Source organism: Panicum virgatum, chromosome 5K (assembly GCF_016808335.1).
Source record: "Panicum virgatum strain AP13 chromosome 5K, P.virgatum_v5, whole genome shotgun sequence".
Lineage (NCBI taxonomy): Eukaryota > Viridiplantae > Streptophyta > Magnoliopsida > Poales > Poaceae > Panicum > Panicum virgatum.
This window is the reverse complement of record NC_053140.1, coordinates 19,080,754-19,103,082: the sequence shown is the minus strand read 5'-3', so window position 1 is coordinate 19,103,082 and position 22,329 is coordinate 19,080,754. Positions and strand designations below refer to the sequence as shown.

The window sequence follows — 22,329 nt, the reverse complement described above, 5'->3', positions numbered from 1 at the left end:
GAACTTTTTTCTGTTTTGCTTTGGGTTATGATTGTAATCTCTTGCAATATTCTTGGCAGTACCATGGCGCGAGCTAAACTAAAGTGATCACGTCGGTGGAATGCTTGTAATTTACGTACGCCCTGAGAAACGAGAGAACACAGGCAGCGTCCTTACTCCATGCGCAAAGTTATTATAGTTACAGAATTATGTGTTGGTCGGCCTGTCATTTCTTCATTTTTCTTTTTGCTGGTTGAGATATCTGTGTTGTCCAACATGCTCATCAAGGTGCACATTGTTAGAAGGCTCTCATATCCCCTGCCTACTTGAATATCAGGCCGCCATGGGCGGCGAAGAATGGCGCGAACACGAGGGACTCGACGGCCATGAGCTTGATCAGGATGTTGAGGGACGGCCCCGACGTGTCCTTGAGCGGGTCGCCGATGGTGTCGCCGATCACGGCGGCCTTGTGAGCGTCCGACCCCTTGGGACCCAGTGACTTGGCGTGGTCGGACGCACCTGCCTGCGTGAACAGCTCAAAATTTCAGGTGACCGCTCAAACAGCCCACAAATTTTAAACAAATTCATACAAACTTCCGTAAACAATCTTTCCAGATTCCAGCGTGTACCTCTATATACTTCTTGGCATTGTCCCATGCTCCGCCACTGTTGGAAGCAGAAATGGCGATCTACGCGGAGGGAAAGCTACCTGATCAACTGAATGGCACGGCGAGACCACGAAAAGAGAGAAGCACGAGGCGTACCTGGACGCCGGAGACCAGCGCGCCGGCGAGCAGCCCGGCGAGCGTGCGGACGCCGAAGAAGGTGCCGGCGAGCAGCGGCGCGAGCAGCACTAGCGCGCCGGGCGGCATCATCTCCCGGAGCGAGGCGTCCGTGGAGATCCGGACGCAGCGCGCGTAGTCCGGCGCGGCGCGGCCCTCCATGAGGCCCGGGATGGCGGCGAACTGGCGGCGCACCTCCTCCACCATCCTGAGCGCGGCGCTGCCCACGCTCCTCATCGTCATCGCCGAGAACCAGTAGGGGAGCATGGCGCCGACGAGGAGACCCACGAACACCTTGGGGTCAAGCACGTTCACGTCCGCGACGCCCGCGCGGCTCACGAACGCGCCGAACAGCGCCAGCGACACCAGCGCGGCGGACCCGATGGCGAAGCCCTGCCGCCCAGGCAAATTGCTAGCTAGTTTCAGCGGATCGCGAGTTCACGACAAATCTGGACAGAGAGATGACCGACCGACCTTGCCGATGGCCGCGGTGGTGTTGCCGGCGGCGTCGAGCGCGTCGGTCCTCTGGCGGATCCGACGGCTCATGCCGGCCATCTCGGCGATCCCGCCGGCGTTGTCGCTGATGGGGCCGTAGGCGTCGATGGCCAGCCCGGTGGCGACCGTGCTCAGCATCCCGAGCGCCGCCACCGCGATGCCGTAGATGGAGGCCAGCGTGAAGCCGACGTAGATGGACACGGCGATGGCGAAGACGGGCACGATGACGGACTTGTACCCGAGGGCCAGCCCGAAGATGACGTTGGTCGCCGCGCCGGTCTTGCACGAGTCGGCCACATCCCGGACAGGGCTGTATGCGTTGCTGGTGAAGTACTCGGTGGTGAACCCGATGGCGAGGCCGGCCCATAGTCCGATGGCGACGCAGAAGAACAGGTGCCTGCCATTGCCATAGCTTAATCCGGTGAGCCATGCAGCTCTCAGGTTAGGTTTCCATTAGTGATCGATCGAGCGATGACGGATGCCTGGCTGCCATTGCCATAGCTTAACTACTGCCATTTCTTACCAGTTCTTGACTTGCTTCACCTCCCCGAAATCAAACAAGGTGAAATTGGCGGGGAGCGCCGCGAAGGACACGACGAGGGCGGCGACGGTCATCAGCACGGTGGAGACGACGAGCTGCAGCTTCAGCGCCGGGGCCACGCCGCGGACGGTCCGGACCTTGCACATGTCCGTGGCGAGGAGCGTGGTGACGAGGCAGACGAGGAGCCCCGCGGCGCTGATGAGCAGCGGGTAGGCCACCGCCGCGAAGTCGTGGCCGGCGCCGGGCGAGGAGATGGACGCCACGAAGAGCGCCGCGCAGGTGGACTCGGCGTAGGAGCCGAAGAGGTCGGACCCCATCCCGGCGATGTCGCCGACGTTGTCGCCGACGTTGTCCGCGATCACCGCGGGGTTCCTCGGGTCGTCCTCGGGGATGTTGCGCTCCACCTTCCCGACGAGGTCCGCGCCGACGTCCGCCGCCTTGGTGTAGATGCCGCCGCCGACGCGCCCGAACAGCGCCACCGACGAGCCGCCGAGGCCGTAGCCCGTCACCGACTCGTACAAGCCCTCCCAGTCGTCGCCGTAGTAGAGGCCGAAGGCCTTGATGGTGCCGTAGAGCACGAGGAGGCCGAGGGAGGCTAGGAGGAAGCCCATGACGGCGCCGGACCGGAACGCAGTGGTGAACGCCGCGCCGATGCCGCGCCGGGCCTCCAGGGTGGTCCTGGCGTTCGCGTACGTGGCGATCCGCATGCCCAGGTAGCCGGACACGGCGGAGGTGGCGGCGCCGAGGAGGAAGGCGATGGCGCTGAACGTCGCGTTGGCGAGCGCCGGCTTGCAGGTCCGGCCGCTGGTGTACTGGCATGGCCGGCTGTCGGTGCTGAACCGGTGCACGGAGCCCAGGAAGAGGAAGATCACCACCGCGAAGATCGCAGTGAAGGCGGCCAGGTACTTGTATTGCGTGAAAAGGAACGAGTTGGCTCCTGGACACAGAAATATTTTTTTTTGAGTGGACACAGAAATGATTTTGGCAAAACAAAAACTGAGACATGAACCGCCGAAATGCCTAAATATTTGGAACGCTGGAATTCACAGAAATTTCAAATGGAACAGTTAATTGCTAGATGAATTAAAATTCTTTTTCTGGTTTCCAATTAAACTGAGCCAGAAAGTTTATAAATTTTCAATCCAAAATAGAGGTCATTACTATATGCGAAGTCTTCACGGTCATGGTTTAAACCTGTGGATCGGAGTTAAAAATTTAACACAGTACGGCCGAACATTGAATTTTCTTTGCGAATGACAGGGTTAGAACTCAAAGGCACTTGGCCATCCAACAGCTAGCAGCAGGTCATGCATGGCACCGAGTTAGGTCAAATGGAAGAAGGGTGTTGGCTTTGTCAGTTAATAAAAAAAGATCTCTCCTCCTAGGAAAGGGAGAAGAAACGTGCACAAGAGTGTATCAAACAACTTCACAGTGCGGAGAAACTGTAACAATTCTTAGCTGACAAGGACGGTAGATACTGGCCGAGGGTATAGATCTTCAGCTCAAACTTGACTCTAGAAAATCCTAATATCCTAATATTTAGGGGGGTTGTAAATTTAAGGGAGGCTTGCTTCTTTCTTTCTCCTTTTTCTTCTCATCTTCCTCATTTGCTTGCAAGTTGCAATGGAGTTTCTTTTTCATTGTGTGTGTGTGTTGGGGGGTGGGGGTGGGGGCTTTAGCCCCCTGCACCCCCCCTAAATCCGCGATCCTATCCCTACAACGCCCCTAAATCCGCCCTTGATCCTATCTGCCCTGTTGGTCTGCCATAGTCCTGCCTGTTGTCATTTTATCTAACTCAAATGACCCATCGTTGTGATTGCCATAACCTTGCCTGTTGTGATTGCCACATCTTAACCATCTCCACAGACACGGGTGCCTGAGAGCATCTTCAACGATCTCCTTTTCCCAATAAATTGTTACTCCCTCCATTCCAAATTATAAGTCATTCCAAAAATCTTGGAGAGTCAAACCATCTCAAAGTTTGACTAAAATTATAGAGAGAAATATAAGGATTTATGACATCAAATATGTGCACTATGAAAATATAGCTAATAAAAAAATCTAATGATACTTAATTGGTACAATAAATGTTATTATCTTGTCATATAAATTTGGTCAAACTTGAAAAACTTTGACTCTCCAAGATTCTTGGAATGACTTATAATTTAGAACGGAGGGAGTAATACCGAAGGAAAAAAAACACAACAATTTTCCAATAGCTTCCTTTTTCCCCAATAAATTAGTTAGGGCATATAGCGGGTCATGCAGGGCACCGAGTTAGGTCAAATGGAAGAAACGGTATTGGGCTTGTCAGTTAAGAAAAGATCTCTCTTCCTAGGAAAGGGAGAAGAAACGTGTTCAGGGCGGAACAATTCACAATCTAAAGGAAGAGTAGGGAGTACACGGGCCTTGTGCCAATGTACTGGGTCAACCCTTTGGCCTGCCACGGCCAGAGCACCTTTTCTTAAGTTAGGAGTAAGTTGAAGCGAAAAATAAATAAATGTTAATACGAAGTTTGTGTTGGGATTGCGAGCAGGTCCTAGATTACATCATGATTGACTTGCACTTGCACCATGGAAGCTGCACAAGCACGCTACGCTGTCGTTTAAATTTCCTTTTTGGCAGTGATTCTACTACGGAATATAAATTGTATTTTGATTAAGCTCGTATCCTCAGCAAGTTAGGATCTATGCTGGTCTAGACAGAGAAAACATGCATGGAGATATCGCGGATCAAAGGATAAAAAGAATGCGAGAATGCGTTATCGACCACCCTTGTCCCATAAACTGGAGTTTGATTATTTCACGCACAAAGATTTCAAATGAGTTCGTTCAGATTCTTCTATATCTCGAACAAACTGAAGTGGTCTAGAAATGCTTTCCAGATTTCAAATAAATTCTACATCATATTTTTGTAATTAGCAAACCAAGTAAAGGAAAAAAAACTAAGGAAAAGCTTGAAGGAACAGAACTTCATATTGCACCAACGGGGTCATCATCAGAATACAGTTTTATCGATTATTAATTAAATTACCACCGGGAAAAAAGAACTGATTAACTGACCAACCGAGCGCAAAGCAAAAAGGACGTGATGAAGTCACGAAGATTGAACGGCAACTCACCAACCGAAATGGCGCTCTGGATCTCCGCGCACCGCGCCTCGGCGACGTTGCGGTCGCCGGCGCCCTCCTCCTCGTCGTCGTCGTGGCCGCCGCCCATGCCGACGTCCTCGTCCTCGTCTTCCATCCGGAAGACGGGGCCCCCGTGGTGGCCGTTGTCGGGCGCCGCCGCGTAGGCCGACACCTTCACCTTGGAGACGAGGAACCACTGCCACAGCGCGAAGGCGATGCCAACCGCCGCGCACGCCGGGATGACCACGTCCGCCGCCGCCGCCGCCGCGGTGCCCATGGCCACCTCACCTCCTCACGCCCTCACCCACCAACAAGGCCGTGAGCGAGGAGTGATCGAGCGCGCAGCGTCGTGGCGCCGGTGCCGCCCGCGCCGTGGTCGTCGACGTTGCCCTCACGTGGTGCGGCAAGTTGAGTTTTTTCAGAGAGAGAGAGAGAGAGAGAGAGAGAGAGAGAGAGAGAGAGAGAGAGAGAGCAACTGCCCTCCTTCTTGGAGAGGCGCGGCGTTGAAGACCAGCAGAGCAGTTGCTTGATCCAAACGGGGTTCTGGAAGGCGAAACAACCTAATTTTTACGCAGAGCGCAGCGTTCTCCGCTGCACGCGAGATATATTGCAGAGGCGAACGCATGAGCGTACGTTGACGGGAGAATTCGCGTGCACATGGCGGTCTAGGTCTAGCTTCGCAGGGAGGCAAACGGAACGGGGTAGGTTGCTGGCTTCGGCGCTAAGCAGCGAGGAATGGACTTCCTTGCCATTCGGTCCCTTCGGTTAAAGAGAAATCTTATTTCAGTTCCAGGATTAGATAATTCGGGACACATTTGTGAGTTTAGGAATAACAAGTGCAATATTAAGTTTCATGAAATTTGTGTCGGGTCTCGATCATTTGCAGCATCAACTTTATTTGTTCTCTTATGAGAAAGATTATTTCGCAATAAATGTGTGTGATGCACCGATGTGACAAATAAACGCAAGCGAAATGATCAGACTTCTTCGAAATCGTTATACTGTCATTTAGTCATGTTTTGAAGCAGAGAATTGGGCATTTATATCTCATTAGAAAATAAATACCTCAATCCTACCTTTCGAATTTAAAATAGTGTATTAACGTATCAAGAGGCTACTGGGCAGGGGATGTGGGTTGATAGCAGGCCCACATGGCCTCCAAGACTTGTGACTGAGGTATGGGGTGGAATGTAATGTCATCACTGGATGGAGAACGATGAGAAGAGCAACCGTGCTATGATTTATCTACTGCCTTGGTTACTAGTTACTACTGAGCTTTTGTCAATGAGACATTTGATACAGGTGGAGTTCAAACCATGACCTGATCCGCTACTGAGTTAGTGCAGAGGAGGCATGTGATGTGGCTCTGCTCACCCGTATCTTTAGAATGTGTCCTTATTGTGGGAAGGTACTCAACATGACAGTCCATATTGGAGGAAGGTATCGAGCAAGATGGTTGTATCACAGATACTCCCTCCGTTCTAAATTACAAGACATTCCAACAATCTTGGAGAGTCAAAGTTTTTTATGTTTAACCAAATTTATACAATAGAATAATAATAATTATTATATAAACTAAGTACCATTAGATTCTTTATTAGTTATATTTTTATGGTACATCAATTTGATATCATAAATCTTTATATTTCTCTCTATAATCTTGGTCAAACTTGAGATTGCTTTGACTCTCCAAAATTCTTGGGATGTCTTATAATTTAGAACGGAGGGAGTATAAGCTAATGTGACTCCAATGCAGCAAGCCGACAACCACCTTTTCTAACACACTATTTTTGGATAAGGGCACGTGCTTAATGCAAACTGAGATGAAGGCAATCTAGGCAGCACTATTCCTTTTGAAATACAATAGTAAAAACAAGGCTATTATGCACAACCCCACAACCTCACCACTCTCTCCACCGTGATCAAGTTGTGAGGCAAGAGTGTATCAAATAACTTAACAGTGCAGGGAAACTGTAACAATCCTTAGCTGACAAGGACGGTAGATACTGGACGAGGGCGTAGATCTTCAATTCAAACTTGACTCTAGAAAATCCTATCCACGGGTGGAGGCAAGGTTTCTTCTTTCTCCTACATCTCCACCTTCTTTCTCCTACGTATCCAGTGGTGGAGGCAATTCCTTTACTTGCAATTGATATTTTGGTGGTGTTGGTGGGTGGAGCGGGGAAGGGGGCTCTAGCCCCCTACACCCCCCTAAATCTGCACTGTTCCAAATGAAATGGAGCTAGAGTCTCCTCGGTACTGGGCAACAGCGTACACTACTATTGCTTGCTCTCCGCGGGTTGTGTTGGCGGACAACAGAGGGGGGCAGGACTCCCATCTCCATGAATTCCCGGTACCGTCCCACGTAGCGAGGAGGACATGGGTAGCCCACTATGCTCAAGACGTCCCACAAGATGGGAAGGGAAACCCTCCCGGTGTTGGCAGTCCAAGTGCACACATCCATCCAATCCTACCACGATGAGGGCAGGGTTGGCTATCTGAAAGAAATGATCAAAGGGGTGAAATAGGGGGAAAAACTTGTGAACAAGATGATAAAAATAGATTCTGGATAGTGGATGAGATCAGCTATAACAAGGGTTGATGTGCATCAATTCCCAACCTTCACCGGAACATTCCTAGAGTACCTGTGCACAAATTTTCTATTTATCACATTGACTAAAATAGGTTCTAGGATAGTCATTTTCGTAAGCTTTCCTACTGCTGTCTACACAAAATTTTCTATTTGACATATTGTACAATTTCCTTTGGTGGTGGTGGTGGGGGGGGGGGGGGGGGGGGGTGGCAAATGTACACTGACGGCACCCGTCTGAGACGGTAATGTTTTCACCAGCCATCCCAAGTTTTAGGATGTGTGCAAGTTCATTGGTCCCGTACATGCTGCCCGAGGTGAAGTTCCCACCTATGTTACACGGATACTGGTACGGGTATCGGATACGATACGTATCGGATACGCGGATATGCATTTTCTCAAAAAATACTGATACGGGGATACGGCTAGGATAATTAATAATTATATATAAATATCACATAGATATTCAGCAAGTGAGATTTTACTCTTGAGTAACTTCCCCTATACTCAGATGTGCAATACTTGCATGTCCATATAACATTACCTCTATAACTAGCATTCTCTAAAAGCACAATTGATTCCACAAGGGGTTCTTCAGTTGCTGCTCATCTAGTTCTACAATTCTATTGCAGCAAGTTCATCATTTTGTATCATCTCTTACTACCAAAACAACATTTGGGTGGGCTGATTACTGCTTTGGACTGTATCCCATCTGGCCCAAAAGTATCGGATACACGTATCCAAGCAAATACGTATTCGTTTTTTCAGAATACGGCTAGAAACGTATCCGAGGCGTATCCGTATCCGATACGTATCGGATACGGATACGCCACCTCCTAGGAGTATCCGCGTAACAGAGGTTCCCACAAAGCACAGCAGATCCCACCACTTCTTGATGTATGCACCGCCACAATTAGGACAACTGGCAACAACTTAGCCATTTTTGACCTGAAAAGTAGAAACAAATACGCCAACAAATTACATTATTTTAACTAGAAAGGTGGAAAAAAGTATGGGCGAATTGGTGATTAGTAGCTGTTAACAGATATAATAATAATTAGTAGTTGATGAAAAGAGCACTGAAGCTCAATTCCTAAGCACAACAAAATGTTTGGTTTTGATCACCGAGCAGCTTAATCCTGAACATGTAGGTGATCTCTCATCATCATGTAAGTGAGGAGACAAGTCTCTGTGCATGGCTATTGCAGGCTAGGTTCTTAATTTCATCAACATGATGTTGAGGAGATAAGAATAGCGTACTTAGAGCAAGGTTGGGCGAGTACCAGCCAGTTGAAGCACCGACGGGTGTGCTGATGAGGTATGGACTTATAGTAGTGAACCTAACAGAGGTCATGTGCAAGCGCTGATCATTCCCAGCCAATTCCCAGCAGTACATAGCATTGAAACTTACTAGAACAGAGAGTCGGTTGCCAGTGGCAGATCTAAGATATGAATTTAGGGGGTTCTCATTTTCCTCATCATCTTCCTTCGCTCTTTTCCTTCTTCCTCTTCTTCATTCATCGTTGAAAATTGTAGGGGTGCTTCAGGAGGCCCCATTGGGTGGGGTGGGGTGGGGTGGGGGAGGGGGGCTCTGGATCCACCCCTGCTGGTTGCTGAATGTTTTGGCACGGTACGGAAGGAACCTCACCCACCTTGCTAAGCTAGCTGCTTTCTTCACCGTGGTTGTTCCTCCATGAGAGGATATTGGCTCGACTATGTCTCCTTGATTATAAACCTCTGTAATGAGTTTTACAAACTAGAATCGATCAGAAAAACAAAACTTAAGTGTTGGACACCATGAACCAGAACAAATATGACTGATCTGAGTAGTGCGGCTGGAGGGCCTGCTTGATGGCGAGGGCAGAATGCCGGCCAGACTCACAGCCGGCAAATGCATCCGACGCTCCATCGCAATCTCACGTTGGCTCGGCTCGCGCAGGTGCAGCGCTGCTCTCTCGCTCATGCGGTTCGCGGCTCCCAGGCGACGCTTGGTTGCTCGGAGGCGGAGCCTCGTCTCCAACTGGCGGGCAGCAAGCTGCGTGAATGACATGGTGAATGACAAAATAAAACTGGAATGCAATACAATTTCTAAATTATTTTTCTGTATTCCTGTGAATCATGTAACGAACATCATTCTATTTTCAGATCTAACTGTACTGCTCTCTGCAACTATGACTTCGCCTTTTGGGCTAGAATGTGCCAGAATTTGATACAGCTCTTAGCCCATGCTGCCTCAGCCCATATTATTGTCCGACTAAGCCTTTTGACACATTGCAGAAGCGGCTTTTTTATTTTTATATTTTTTAAAAACATTTTTTACAGAAATATATTTTTAGTTTCACATTTTACAGTTTTATACCCCTACCGCCCGGCATAGGGGCGGCAGGAGGTTGCATGTAAATAAATATAATTTTTTTTTGTGCGGAGGCCCCTGGCGGGAGCCTGCCGCCCTCTTGCTGGGCGGCAGGCACTTGACGGTGGCGGCAGGCAGCCCGCCCGCCCGGCAGGGGGGCGGCAGGCTCCCCCCAATATAAAAGCTGAGCTTCTTACCTCGCACCCTCATTTTCTGCCCACGAGATCCAGAGAGGGGTGAGGGAGAGAGGAGGGGTGAGGGAGGTAATTCCACCGGCGAAGCCCTGTCGGATTTTAAATCCGAACCGCAGGTAATCAATATTTCTCAACTTTCTCATTGAAATTTTTTTGTATTTTTAATTCTATTATTAGTATTTTTTATTATTGCAAGCACTTAGGTTCGGATTAGTGGTTATAATTGAAGCCATACCATATTTCTAGATATTGGATTAATTAAAATAAAGTCTTTGGATGGCCAGATATGTCGAGCAAGGTGGCGTTTCAAGTTCATTACGGCGACTTCTATAGAATTACTCATGATTCCTATGGAGTAAATCAATCAGCATTGGAAAGAAGACAGTGCAGTCTAGATAAACCCCTAGAGAGGAGTTTTGAGTCCATACGGAAATGTCTTCACATGAAGTTCAATGTGAATCCAAAGACCCATTTGCTTACGGTTCATACCTTGACTTCCTGGGAAACTAATGGGGATTTCTGGGAGTTGACGCCTATAAGTAGTACGGAAGAATGACAACATTACATGCACGCAGCTCTTGAAAGTGGGTGGCCTCTCGCAATGGTAATTCAGATTCACCAGAAGGCCGGTGATTTAGGTGAAGGGTCAACACACACAACATCTGACTGGAATGAAGAGATGGAAGAGGATAAAGAAGAAGAGAACGTGCAAGCTCCAGAACTAGAACCAGAACCACAAGGTTTAGCAGATGAAGGTGAGCGGATACCTGGAATTGTGGAGGACATGGAGAAAGAAGACCAGGATGCGCGAATAATGGAGCAATGCGGGGACTCATCGGACGATGAGGACGATGAGCGCTTCCCAGTGCTAGGTGAATGGCGTGAAGAGGGTTTTGGGAATCCAGTGGTACAAGATATTAGGAGTTCGGAGTTTGAATACAGAGTGAATGAGGTTGTACAAGGGGCAAAGTATCGTACCATTGAGGATGTGAAGGATGCTGTGAAGCTCTGGGCTGTATCTCTGAGGAAGGAATTCAGAGTACTGAAGTCTAGCAGCAAAGAATACGAGGCGAGGTGTGCAGATAGAGACTGTAAATGGAGAGTGCATTGGAGCATGTGTGAGGGCATTCATTTACTGCCTTCCTGTTCTGTGTATTGACGGCACTTTCCTGACAGAGAAATATAAGGGAACAATATTAACGGCAATCAGAATTGATTGCAACAAGCAGATAGTTCCCATCGCCTTTGCCTTTGTTGAGAATGAGAATACAGAAAGGTGGTACTGGTTTCTTGAACGTCCGAAGAATCACGTTGTTGTTGGAATGCCTAATGTTTGCCTTATCAGTGATAGACATGCATGTCTCCTTGCAGCTATAAGGCAGCTACAAGATGGTAGTCCATTTTCACCTCCTATATGGCCAGATGTTGTCAGTAGGTGGTGTGTGTGAGGTATATGGCTGCTAATTTTTATGAGCGGGTCAAGAACAAGGATCTGATGAATTTGTTCAAGCGATTGTGCGCTCAGAATCAGCAGAGGAAGTTCGATGCTTTGTGGGGTATAATTGATGATATGAGTGCCGAATTGCTTAAGAGTCAGGCCTCATCATCCAGCAGGAGATGTTCTACAGATTCAGTAGTTGGACATGCTAAGTCATTTTCACAGTGGATTGATGGTGCGCCTAAAGAGAAGTGGTCACTTCTGTATGACACAGATGGGAGGCATTACGGAATCGAGACGACCAACCATGCTGAGTGTTACAATATGGTAATACGTCGTATTCGTAGATTTCCTCTTGTTGGCATTGTTGAGTTCATCATGTATGGATGTATAAGGTATTTTAGGGAGCGGTACGCATCAGCCGCTTCCTTACTTCATGATCCAGGAGTGCGTTTTTGCAGAAGGGTCAATGAGTACATGGAGAAAAAATTTGAAAAGGCTCAATTTCACTCAGTCATATCGATGGGCACAAATGAGCAAAGATTTGAGGTATCATGCAGGGATAGGACCGGACAGGGTGTCCGCAGACAAAAGGTAATTCAAGAGGTCTTGATAACCATTGTGTAAGCATCTAGGCCCTCTAGGTATGTTTCGGTGATTAATGACAACCATTTTTGTGACTAATGAGTTTGTGCAGCTTAATGAATTATTATCGCTCATTGGATCATATGTTAAAGAGGCCCCTCAATTTCATTATTCAAAAAGACGATCTCAGTATTCAACTCAAGTATATAACAAGACTAAGGATCTTTCTAGTCCTAAGTATCGCAAGGTTGAGAAGGACACTTAGGTTAATATAGGTTTTATAGTTTTGTAGAGGTCGCACTATTAAGAGGGGTTAAGACCAAGTAACTTGAGCATGGACATGGTCAATTAAAAATGGATGCACACTATGGTCACTCAGGTTCCTAGAAGTTCAAATAAGTGGTTTTCAACTTATATCTCAAGAATATTTGGATTTCATTCAAGACTCAAATCAGAAAAGGCAAAATCAGAAAAAGTCTATACACCGGTTTAACCGATGACTCAAATTTTCTATATGTCGATTAAACGCAGTTATCAGAGTCTGGACAAGTACATACACCGGTTAAACCGACGATATTTGAAATTAACGTCGGTGCAGTTGTCCAGAACGTTGGTTTTCCAGGGTGTTTCAAGGTTATACTCACCGGTTAAACCGACGATATTTGAAATTAACGTCGATGCAGTTGTCCAGGACGTTGGTTTTTCCAGGGATTTCTAAGGTTATACTCACCGGTTAAACCGACGATGGATTTGAGTTAGCGTCGGTGCAGTTGTCCAGAGAGTTGGTTTTTCAGTTGATCAGTGGACAACTACACTCACCAGTTAAACCGATGATACGTCGGTTAAATTGCCCGAGTTGTAACGGCTAGTTTTCCAAGTTGACAGTTTACATTAATCGGTTAAACCGACGATGACTTTTGGAGGACCGTCGGATTAACCGGCGTTGCGTACTTTTCTGGCAGCTTTTCTCCAACGGCTCTATTCGTGTGAGCTAACTAAATATACCCCTCCAATGGGTCATTTTGATCTCTCTTAACACCAGACAACATTCATACACTCATACTATTGTTGAGAGCCACCTTGATCTTCATCTTCCACACATTTGATCATTCAATCATTCAAGAAACAAGACTAAGTACTTGAGTAGAGAGAAACTTGTGTGCATCCGTTCTTGGTGATCGATTTTTGCTCAAGTGAAGGCCCTAGCTTGTTACTCTTGGTGATTGGCAGCACCTAGGCGATATTGGTGATTGAGGTGTTTCTTCCGAAGCTTGCCAAGTTGATTGTGGGAGCCCGAAGAAGTTTGTACGTGGCTTGAGCTCCACCACGCCGGGATGGTGAATGGAGACTCTTAGTGAGCACCCTCGTCTCGGTGACTTGGGAGGTGACAAGACTCTTAGTGAGTGTCACAACGTGGATTAGGGGTGTGTGCCAACACATCGACACCACGGGAAAAAATCCGGTTGTCTCTTGCCCACTCTTTACTTTCAATCACTTACTTTCATGCAATTATTCATGTGCTTGACCTTAGAGATCATAACTTAGCTCTATCTTGCTTAGTTTCATATCTTGTTGTATCTTTTATAGCTTGTGTAGTTTGCTTAGTTAGCCGGTTGGTGAATTGAGCCTTACTAGCATTGCATAGGTTAAGGTTGCTTTATTTTGTTTTAGAAATTTGAAAAAGACCCAATTCACTCCCCCTCTTGGTCCATCGATCCTTACACATTGACGGGAGGGTGTTCTGCTGATTCCAGAAGCCAAAGGTGCATCACTTACCACGCTCCCATGTCATCGCGGCTTCTTCTGTATCTGGGTTAGATGCTGCGTCATATGTTTCTCAATATTTCACAAAAGAAGCCGCAGCACAGACTTGGTGTCATGGGATATACGGCATCGATATTCTAGGCCCATTCACTCAAAAAAATCCCCATCCAATGTTCATCCCTGATCTAGCTACGAAGAGGGGCATAGGCCGACGGCAGACACGTCGTATCCGGAACATAATGGACGAGTAAGAGGCTGGAATGAAGAAAAAACGTTGTAACTTGTGTGGAGCGGATGATCACACTTACAAAAAGTGCCCACAGCTTTCAGTACCCACTGCTGCTGCCGAGGCTGGACCTTCCGGGAATCCAACGGATGGGTCGGCTCCACCTACAAAAATTCGCCTCATGTAGTTGTGCACGACACACCTTCCAATGTTTTTGTTTGTATGAAACTAAGTATATTGTGTATGTAGTATGCTTGAGGGGCGGCAGGCTCCCGCTAGGGGCCTCCGCATAAAAAAAAATTATATTTATTTACGTGTAGGTCCCTGCCGCCCCTGTCGGGTGGTAGGGGTATAAAAATTAAAATAAATCGAAAATATATTTCTGTAAAAAATATTTTTAAAAAATAAAAAAATAAAAAAGCCGCCATTGCAGAACTTTCTTTATTTCAAAAAAAAAACATTGTTCAATTTTCTGGCCCACGACCGGCACCAAATCATCCGACCGAATGTGGACACATATAGCTTATTATAGCCCAAGCTGAAGTTCGACTTTCCTCATCAATACAGATTGGTATTTGTCTCAAAAGGAGTTATCGTAAGTGTAGTGATTTACAACTCTTGGATTCTTTGTTTCAGGCCATATCTGGCCCTACTGGATGATTTAGTGTTATTATTATTGGTACTTTAGGCCGGGTCCTCTTCCACGTAACACGAGTTACTGGGAGACGAACCGTCGCTGAAGCATTTTGGTGGAGAGATTAATTCGCGAATTCTTCTTGGGCCGGAATTCTTCATTGGGGCCCATTTACCGTGTGTTTGGTTGCGGGATGAATGGGTTGGGTTGGATCCAACCCGGATTTTGGGGACGGAGCCGACCCATCCATTGTTTGGTTGTACTTTTGATTTTGGGGACGGAGTGAACCCATTTCATGTTTGGTTGGAGGAATTGGGAATACGGATTGGATGGCACGATAACACCGTTAACGAGGGTCCCATTTGCCACCAATGGACCCCACCTGTCAACCTCTCACTTTTTTTTTCTTTCTCCCTTGTCTTCTCCCTCAGCCCGTGCGCCCGGCCCCCCGCCTTGCCCTGCGGTGCTCGCCGGCCCCGGCCTCCTCTGCGGCGCGAGCCGCCGCGGGCCGCCGCTCCGCCGCGGGCCGCCGCTCCGCCGCGGGCCGCCGCTCCGCCGCGGGCCGCCGCTCCGCCGCGGGCCGCCGCTCCGCCGCGGGCGCGAGCCGCCGCCTGGCCGGCGCCGCCCCCCCACCCCCTTCTCCCTCCCCTCCCTGGCCGGGCGCGAGCCGCCGCGGGCCGGCGCTCCGCCGCGGGCCGCCTCCTGGCCGGCGCCGCCCCCCACCCCCTTCTCCCTCCCCTCCCTGGCCGGGCGCGAGCCGCCGTGGGCCGGCGCTCCGCCGCGGGCCGCCTCCTGGCCGGCGCCGCCCCCCCACCCCCTTCTCCCTCCCCTCCCTGGCCGGGCGCGAGCCGCCGCGGGCCGGCGCTCCGCCGCGGGCCGCCTCCTGGCCGGCGCCGCCCCCCCACCCCCTTCTCCCTCCCCTCCCTGGCCTTGCGCGAGCCGCCGCGGGCGCGGGCAGCCGCGGGCAAGCTTGGCCGCCACGGACGCTCGCCCATGGTCGCGGCCGCTCGAGCAGGGGGCAAGGGAGCGCGGCGCTCGCCCATGAGCGCGGAGGGAGGAGAGAGGTGCGGCGCAGGAGCGCTGTCCCGCCGTCCCGCGGCCGTGAGCTCGGCCCGCTGCTCGCCGCCGCCGTGGCCGCGGAGGGAGGAGAGAGGTGCGACGGAGAAGACGGAGAGGGCGACGGGAGACGCGGACGCGGTTGGAGCGGCTCCGTTCGCCAGATTTTGAGGGAGGAGTGGAACCCGCATCTGAGGAGAATATTCTACTCTGGAGCCAACTCACTCTCCTGCTCTCCATCCAAACAGCTATGGGAGCGGGTTCGCTCCATCCCAACCCGCCCCAACCCCCAACCAAACACACGGTTAGTTTCTCTACCCGCCACCTTCTCGTTCTCAACTTCGAGAAATATGTTCCGGTGAAATATGTTGGCTCTAAACAAATAAATAAATGAAATTGTTTAATAGAAACGAAACAACATTGTTGCCGTGCAACATAACAAATGTTTACTTGAAAAAAATTGAGTTTGTTTCCAAAATACAGTTTATAACATAAAATTTGTTTGGTAAAAATAATTATTTAATTGAAACAAATCATCTATGTTGCTGTGGAACAAAAAGTTATTAACTTGAAACATAATAAAGTTTGATCAAAAATAAAATTTGTTCCCTCTAAACAAACAAATGAATAAAATTGTTTATAATAGAAAAAACAACATTGTTGCCGTGGGACATAAAAACAGGAGACGGGAAAAGAAGTAGGGGCCTCACATAAAGTTTTGGGCCGAAACTGTGGGCCGCAACAAATAAAAGCAATCGAGCAGGCCGCACACGGAAAACCTCTTCTGCGACGAAACGGCAGCCACTCACCGCGTGACTGCGAAGATTAGCGCTTCAGGCCAATGAAAATTTGCAAAACCTCATGCAAATTTGTGTCGTCTCGCATTTTCAGTGCGATTCATAGTCCTTGTCATCCTATTCAAGTATTCCTCCCTAAGGTCAGATTCACAAAGTCAGCCTACGACGCACAATTCATAGGATCAACCTTCATCAACTTCGAAAACCTCATATGGAAGGCTAGCGCCGCCGAAGTGCAAAATGTTTAGCTGGTTAGCCATCCAAAACAGATTATGGACGGCTGATCGCCTAAGTGCAACGGGTGGCCGCACAACGACAGGTGTGTGCTATGCCGCGCAACGAAAGTGTGATCCACCTATTTGCAGATTGCTGCTTTGTGAAGTGAATTTGGGACGCCATCAACACTTGAGCTAGAGTGGATGGTCTACGTGCGACAGCATGGCAATTTTTTCAATCGGTGAAGGAGTGGTGGACCATGATTGCACGGCTGCCCTCAAATGACACGAAAGGATTGCGAAGCCTCATCATGTTGGTCATTTGGAAGATTTGGTTATAACGCAATGCAAGAATTTTGAAGCACAAAAAAACGGCATGCTCGGTGCTGATCTCCAAGATTAAAGACCAAGCGAACTGCTGGTGCGGGCGCCACGCGCTTGACCACGCTCTTGGCTTAGTCCAACCTCAGTTTTTCATTTCTTCTTTCTGGGTTTTGTTTCTTTCTTTTCCTTCAAGCCGGCTGATCTTGGTTTTGCGAAGATCTGAGCTGTGAGCTTTTGTTTAGTGCTTTTTTCTTTGTACTCGCCCGCAGTGGCGAAGCCAGCCCAGAAAATAAACCGAGGGCGGAGTTCTACGAGGCGCCGAGGCGGGTTGCAGGCGCCCACAGCAGCGCACGTTGCGCGAGATCCGCCGACGCAGTCGGGGAGGCAAGGCGGGGCTGCAGGATGAACAGCCAGACAGGCTCATGCGGGACTGCAGCGGATGTCGTCAGGTATCTATTGGCGTCTGGAAGAAGATGCAGCGCTGGGCAGATTGGCGTTGGGCCGCAGGCCGCAACCCACTCGGCCGGGCAGCAACGAGGCCCACGAAGTCCTCTCGCCCAATCTGAGTCTCACCGAGACCGTCGTCCTCGTGTATGAGCCTCCGAGGGCACCACCGTTCGCCCTAGCTTGCTGGAGTTGAGCTTGGGAATGGGGATATACTCTGGATCTCACCCAAAGGGACCTAGGGTGGCTGCCCTAGCTTGCCCTAGTAGTAGCTCCGCCTCTGCTCGCCGTCGGACACTGATTTTTTAATATAGCGGGCAGCTCTTCTGCCCGTTCATTTAAAAAAAATTGAAGACAAGGTCGTGTTTTTGGCGATGTTCGAAGCGCTTGAGTAGAATTGAGCGGAATTACCGGTGCCCAAACAAACAGAAGGGCCTTGCATCATTTCACTTCACAGGTGCCCAAACAAACAGACGCAACAGAACCAAATCATGAGTAGAAATGAGCGGAATTCGCTGAAGCATCAAGTTCATCATTTTCTCAAAACAAAGCAGCAAATTGCCAAGAATAGATCGATTGATACTACTAGTAATTTGCTTGACCTTGACCACCAGATAAGAATAAGATGCTGCCGCGTTCGGCGCTCTGACCTTTGTCCTTCCTTTATTGTTTTTCAGAGCAAGCTGTGCTTCCTAGCAGCTCGCCTCCTGAAAAAAAAAAAATTTGTCACGCGCACACTGACACCAGGAAGGCGAGGCGACGAAGACTTCGGGTGCTCCGCAAGTCCACGCACATCCTCGGCGGTGAGCGGGCCGCGGCGGCGAGACGCGCGAATCGAGATCCAGAGCGGGCCGATCCGCGCCGGCGAGATGGACATCGTGGTGGGCGCGCTGTCGGGCATGGTGGACGCGCTGCCGGGGAAGCTCGGCGAGCTGCTGGAGCAGGAGTACGCGCTGCTCTCCGGCGTCCGCGGCGACGTCGTCTTCCTCCAGGCCGAGCTCGATAGCATGCGCGCCGCCATCCACCACTGCGTCTCCCTCGACCACCCCGACACCCAGACCAGGGCCTGGATCGGCCGCGTCCGCGAGCTCGCCCTCGACACCGAGGACTGGGTCGACCTCTTCGCCATCCGCGTCGACGCCGGCGCGGGCGCCCCGCCCTCCTCCGGATTCTTCGGCTTCTTCCGCCGCAGCGTGGACAAGCTCAGGACACTCCCCGCCCGCCACGACATCGCCAATGAGCTCCAGGACCTCAAGAAGCGCGTCATTGAGCTGAGCGAGCAGCGGAACCGATACCGCGTCGTGCCGCCCGTCCCCGAGGCAGCGCGGCCAGTGGATCCCAGGCTGACGGCGCTCTTCGTCGACCCTGGCAGCCTGGTCGGCCTCGAGGGGCCGGTACAGGAGCTTTCCAAGATTGTCATGGACACTGAAGGCTGCACTGCCCTCAAGATCGTCTCCATCGTCGGGATGGCCGGCGCCGGGAAGACGATTCTTGCCAATGCGTTCTACCGGCGTCTTGAAGTGCAGAACGGCTTCCACTGCCGGGCTTTCGTCTCCGTCGGACAGAAGCCTGACTTGGTCAGGATTCTCTCGGACATTCTCTCGCAACTCGGCGACAGGCACCGAGGAGGCCAGGACATTAACCAAGTCATCGGCAGCATCAGAAATTTGCTGAGCGACAATAGGTAGGACCAATTTAATTTCTGAATCTACCGTTTAGCAATTTCCATGGTTCAATAGTCTTCTGAATCACACACTCATTTGGTAATTTGCTTCATCTATCTACGCATCCTTTTCAATTCTGTGAAACAGGTATCTGATTGTGGTTGATGATCTGTGGAGTAAGGAACTTTGGGGAACAATGAAGTGTTGTTTTCCAGAGAATTATCATGGTAGTAGGATAATCGTCACAACAAGGAATGATACACTGCCAATGGATAGTTATCCAGTTTCGAGAAAATTTGTGCACAAGATTGACCGCCTTAGTGATGCCGATGCCAAGAAATTGTTTCTGAAGAAAGCTTTCGCCAATGAGCATCCTTGTCCTCAACATTTGGAGGATGTTTTTGTCCAAATCATGAGCAGATGTTCTGGTCTGCCACTTGCTATAGTTAACATAGCTTCCAAGTTAGCACATAAGCAGTCAAGAGATGAATGGGAGAAGCTTGGATTGCACTCACTATGTAGTTCTCATTCAGATGGATTGGATGGGCTGAAGCAAATACTGAATCTTAGCTATCACGATCTATCGCTGCATCTCAGGACATGTTTGCTGTACCTAAGCATATTTCCTGAGAACTTTGAGGTTGACACGGAGCGCCTAGTGAGGCGATGGATTGCTGAAGGATTCATCGCTGAAGCACGGAGCGTAAGCACAGAGGAAACAGCAAGAAGCTACCTCAGTGAGCTCATCAGCAGAAACTTGGTAGAGCCATTGGATCTGAACCATGATGGTGTCCCAAGGAGTTGCAGAGTTCACCCATTGATACATGATTTCATTGTCTGCAAGTCCATAGAAGAGAACTTCGCCACTCTGATGGATGCTCAGCAGCAGCATGTCCCAGACAACAGCACAGTCCGCCGGCTATCTCTGAGTAACCGCAGCAAGCAAGGTCAACCTGCGGTGCGAAATGAGACTACGGATCTGTCTCACGCTCGCTCAATCACTGTCTTTGGCCATGCCAATGCTGCACCTCAACTGACCAATCTGAAAGTGGTGCGTGTTCTGGACCTCGAAGGCTGTGATGGTCCGGTATGCTTGGACGGCCTATGCAAACTGGTCCTGCTGAGGTACCTGAGCCTCAGAGGCACCGGTGCCAGTGAGCTCCCAGCAGCAATTGGGGATCTAAGGTGTCTGCAGACACTTGATGTGAGATCAACAAAGGTGGAAGAGCTGCCTCTGAGTATTCTTAGGCTGGAAAACCTAATACATTTGCTTGCTGGGAGTGCCAAGGTGCCTGACGGCATCGCTAAGATGAAGGCCCTGCAGACATTGTCATGCGGTGGCACCACAAAGAGCTCTGTGAACTTCATCGAAGATATCAGTAAACACGATAACTTGAGGGAGCTGGAATTGTATTCTGATGCTACGGAAACACCTGGGAACAAGAAGCGAGTCATGTTCCCTGCTCATGGATTCCTGAATGTTAAAAAACTGTGCATCCGGTGCCCCTCACCATTGGTGACTTTTGAGTCCAATGCACTGCCAGCAGTCCAAGTGCTTGAACTGAGGTTCCAGAAAGGCCTTGCTGATGGATCGAGTGGTGTGTCTGGCATGGAGAATCTGTCAAGCCTGAAGCATCTGCTCCTCGAGTTTGAGCAGAACGATGCGGGTGCCATGGCAACTGTCAATGCTGTGAGGAACGCTCCTCAGGGTGTCCTCCCAAATCATCAATATATCGCTATCAAGGTGGATGGGAAGAGCTATTAATATGGTGCAGATCATCGGGCAATCATAGTTCTGAGCAACATGTGCTGCTGTGCGTTTAATTTCTGAGCACTTAATTCTTTCAAAGACTATTGTCCTTTGCAGTTTGCTGAATTTTTGAGATTGAGTGTGTTTTGAGTTTCGTATACACACGTCCTGTAAGTTTTTCAACTTACCTGTCATCATTTATTTATCAAAAGTGTGATATTTTTCTGCTGTTCTTCCTTGCTTTGGATGATGTAATAAGCAACAAAGGCTGTATGCTTTGGATGATGAAAAAGGTTGCAACATCATTTTCTTTTATCCACATAACTATTGTAATCTTGGATTTGGCAAAGTATCAGTATGAATTATCTTGTTTCCATCTTCTAAAAAATTCAATATGAATTGCCAATAAAATCATCATGCCAGGCAGTACAACGTGACAAAGTGAGCATCTTCTTAACTACAGAAAATGCTTTTAATTTCTGAGCACTTAATTCTTTCAAAGAGTATTGTCCTTTGCATTTTACTGAATTTTTGAGATTGAGTGTGTTTTGAGTTTCATCTACACACGTCATGTAAGTTTTCAACTTACCTGTCATCATTTATTTATCAAAAGTGTGATATTTTTCTGCTGTTCTTCCTTGCTTTAGACGATGTAGTAAGCAACAAAGGCTGTATGCTTTGGATGATAAAAAAGGTTGTAACATTTTTTTTCTTTTATCCAGAATAACCATTGTGAAATAACATAACTAGTTGGAGACCAAAGGAAATGGAAACTTGAGAGTAATTTTGGATTTGGCAAAGTATCAGTACGAATTATATTGTTTCCATCTTCTAAAAAATACAATATGAATTGCCAATAAAATCATGAGTCCATGGAAATTTATAGCAACCTTAATTTACTTCAATATTATAGATTCTCCTGGAAATATTAATTAAACACTTAATGTGTTTGTACTTGGAACTGGAGTCCACCACTGGTTCCCACCTAGTCCGGCCACCGCTATACCTACAAGCCGGCTTACCACCAGAAGTCACAACAACCAAAGTCTTGGACCTAGTCATGATCATCGATCATCGGTAAGGATGAAAGCGGCCGGAAAAAATTCCGTCTTGTCCTGCCGTATTTCTATATTTATCCCCCTGTTTCAATATTTACGGAAAAATACGGAAATAGGATGGAAAATGGGAATGGGTGTATCCCGCCCATATTAGTCCGTATTTATAAAATCCGAAAAATATTTAGGCACACATATATCCTCCTTGTTCCTCAACATCAATCGGTGCACTTCACAGGTTTAAACATAGAAAATATGAAGCCTTAATCATATTAAGAAAAAATAGCTTGCATAAATGCGTCTATAGTGTTAT

The 22,329-nt window shown here is 48.8% G+C and overlaps 3 protein-coding genes across 11 annotated transcripts; 1 reads left to right on the top strand and 2 right to left on the bottom strand.

The window, feature by feature from the left end:
- Positions 1-135: 135 nt before the first annotated feature.
- On the bottom strand, positions 136-5,204 carry LOC120706829 (pyrophosphate-energized vacuolar membrane proton pump-like). The gene is made up of 6 exons (XM_039991557.1): positions 4,919-5,204; positions 1,780-2,734; positions 1,236-1,653; positions 744-1,154; positions 609-668; positions 136-502 (listed from the first exon to the last, which is right to left on the bottom strand). The coding sequence occupies exons 1-6, from the start codon at positions 5,202-5,204 to the stop codon at positions 302-304; spliced, it is 2,331 nt and encodes a 776-aa protein (XP_039847491.1). The 3' UTR covers positions 136-301.
- Positions 5,205-6,746: 1,542 nt separating this feature from the next.
- On the bottom strand, positions 6,747-9,529 carry LOC120706826. Of its 9 annotated transcripts, XM_039991555.1 has the most exons (6): positions 9,336-9,529; positions 9,170-9,254; positions 8,801-8,857; positions 8,385-8,465; positions 7,823-7,847; positions 6,747-7,425 (listed from the first exon to the last, which is right to left on the bottom strand). In XM_039991555.1, exons 1-6 carry the CDS (start codon positions 9,478-9,480, stop codon positions 7,207-7,209), a joined length of 612 nt encoding a protein of 203 aa, XP_039847489.1. In that variant the 5' UTR covers positions 9,481-9,529; the 3' UTR covers positions 6,747-7,206. The 9 variants fall into 9 exon arrangements, 1 of the variants encoding a protein (XP_039847489.1); XR_005688452.1 differs by having other exon boundaries at positions 7,740-7,847; positions 8,778-8,857; positions 8,929-9,529; XR_005688455.1 differs by having other exon boundaries at positions 7,740-7,847; positions 8,929-9,529.
- An 8,677-nt stretch (positions 9,530-18,206) lies between these two features.
- On the top strand, positions 18,207-21,280 carry LOC120706825 (disease resistance protein PIK6-NP-like). Its single transcript, XM_039991554.1, has 2 exons — positions 18,207-19,231; positions 19,359-21,280. Exons 1-2 carry the CDS (start codon positions 18,417-18,419, stop codon positions 20,974-20,976), a joined length of 2,433 nt encoding a protein of 810 aa, XP_039847488.1. The 5' UTR covers positions 18,207-18,416; the 3' UTR covers positions 20,977-21,280.
- The last annotated feature ends 1,049 nt before the right edge of the window (positions 21,281-22,329 follow it).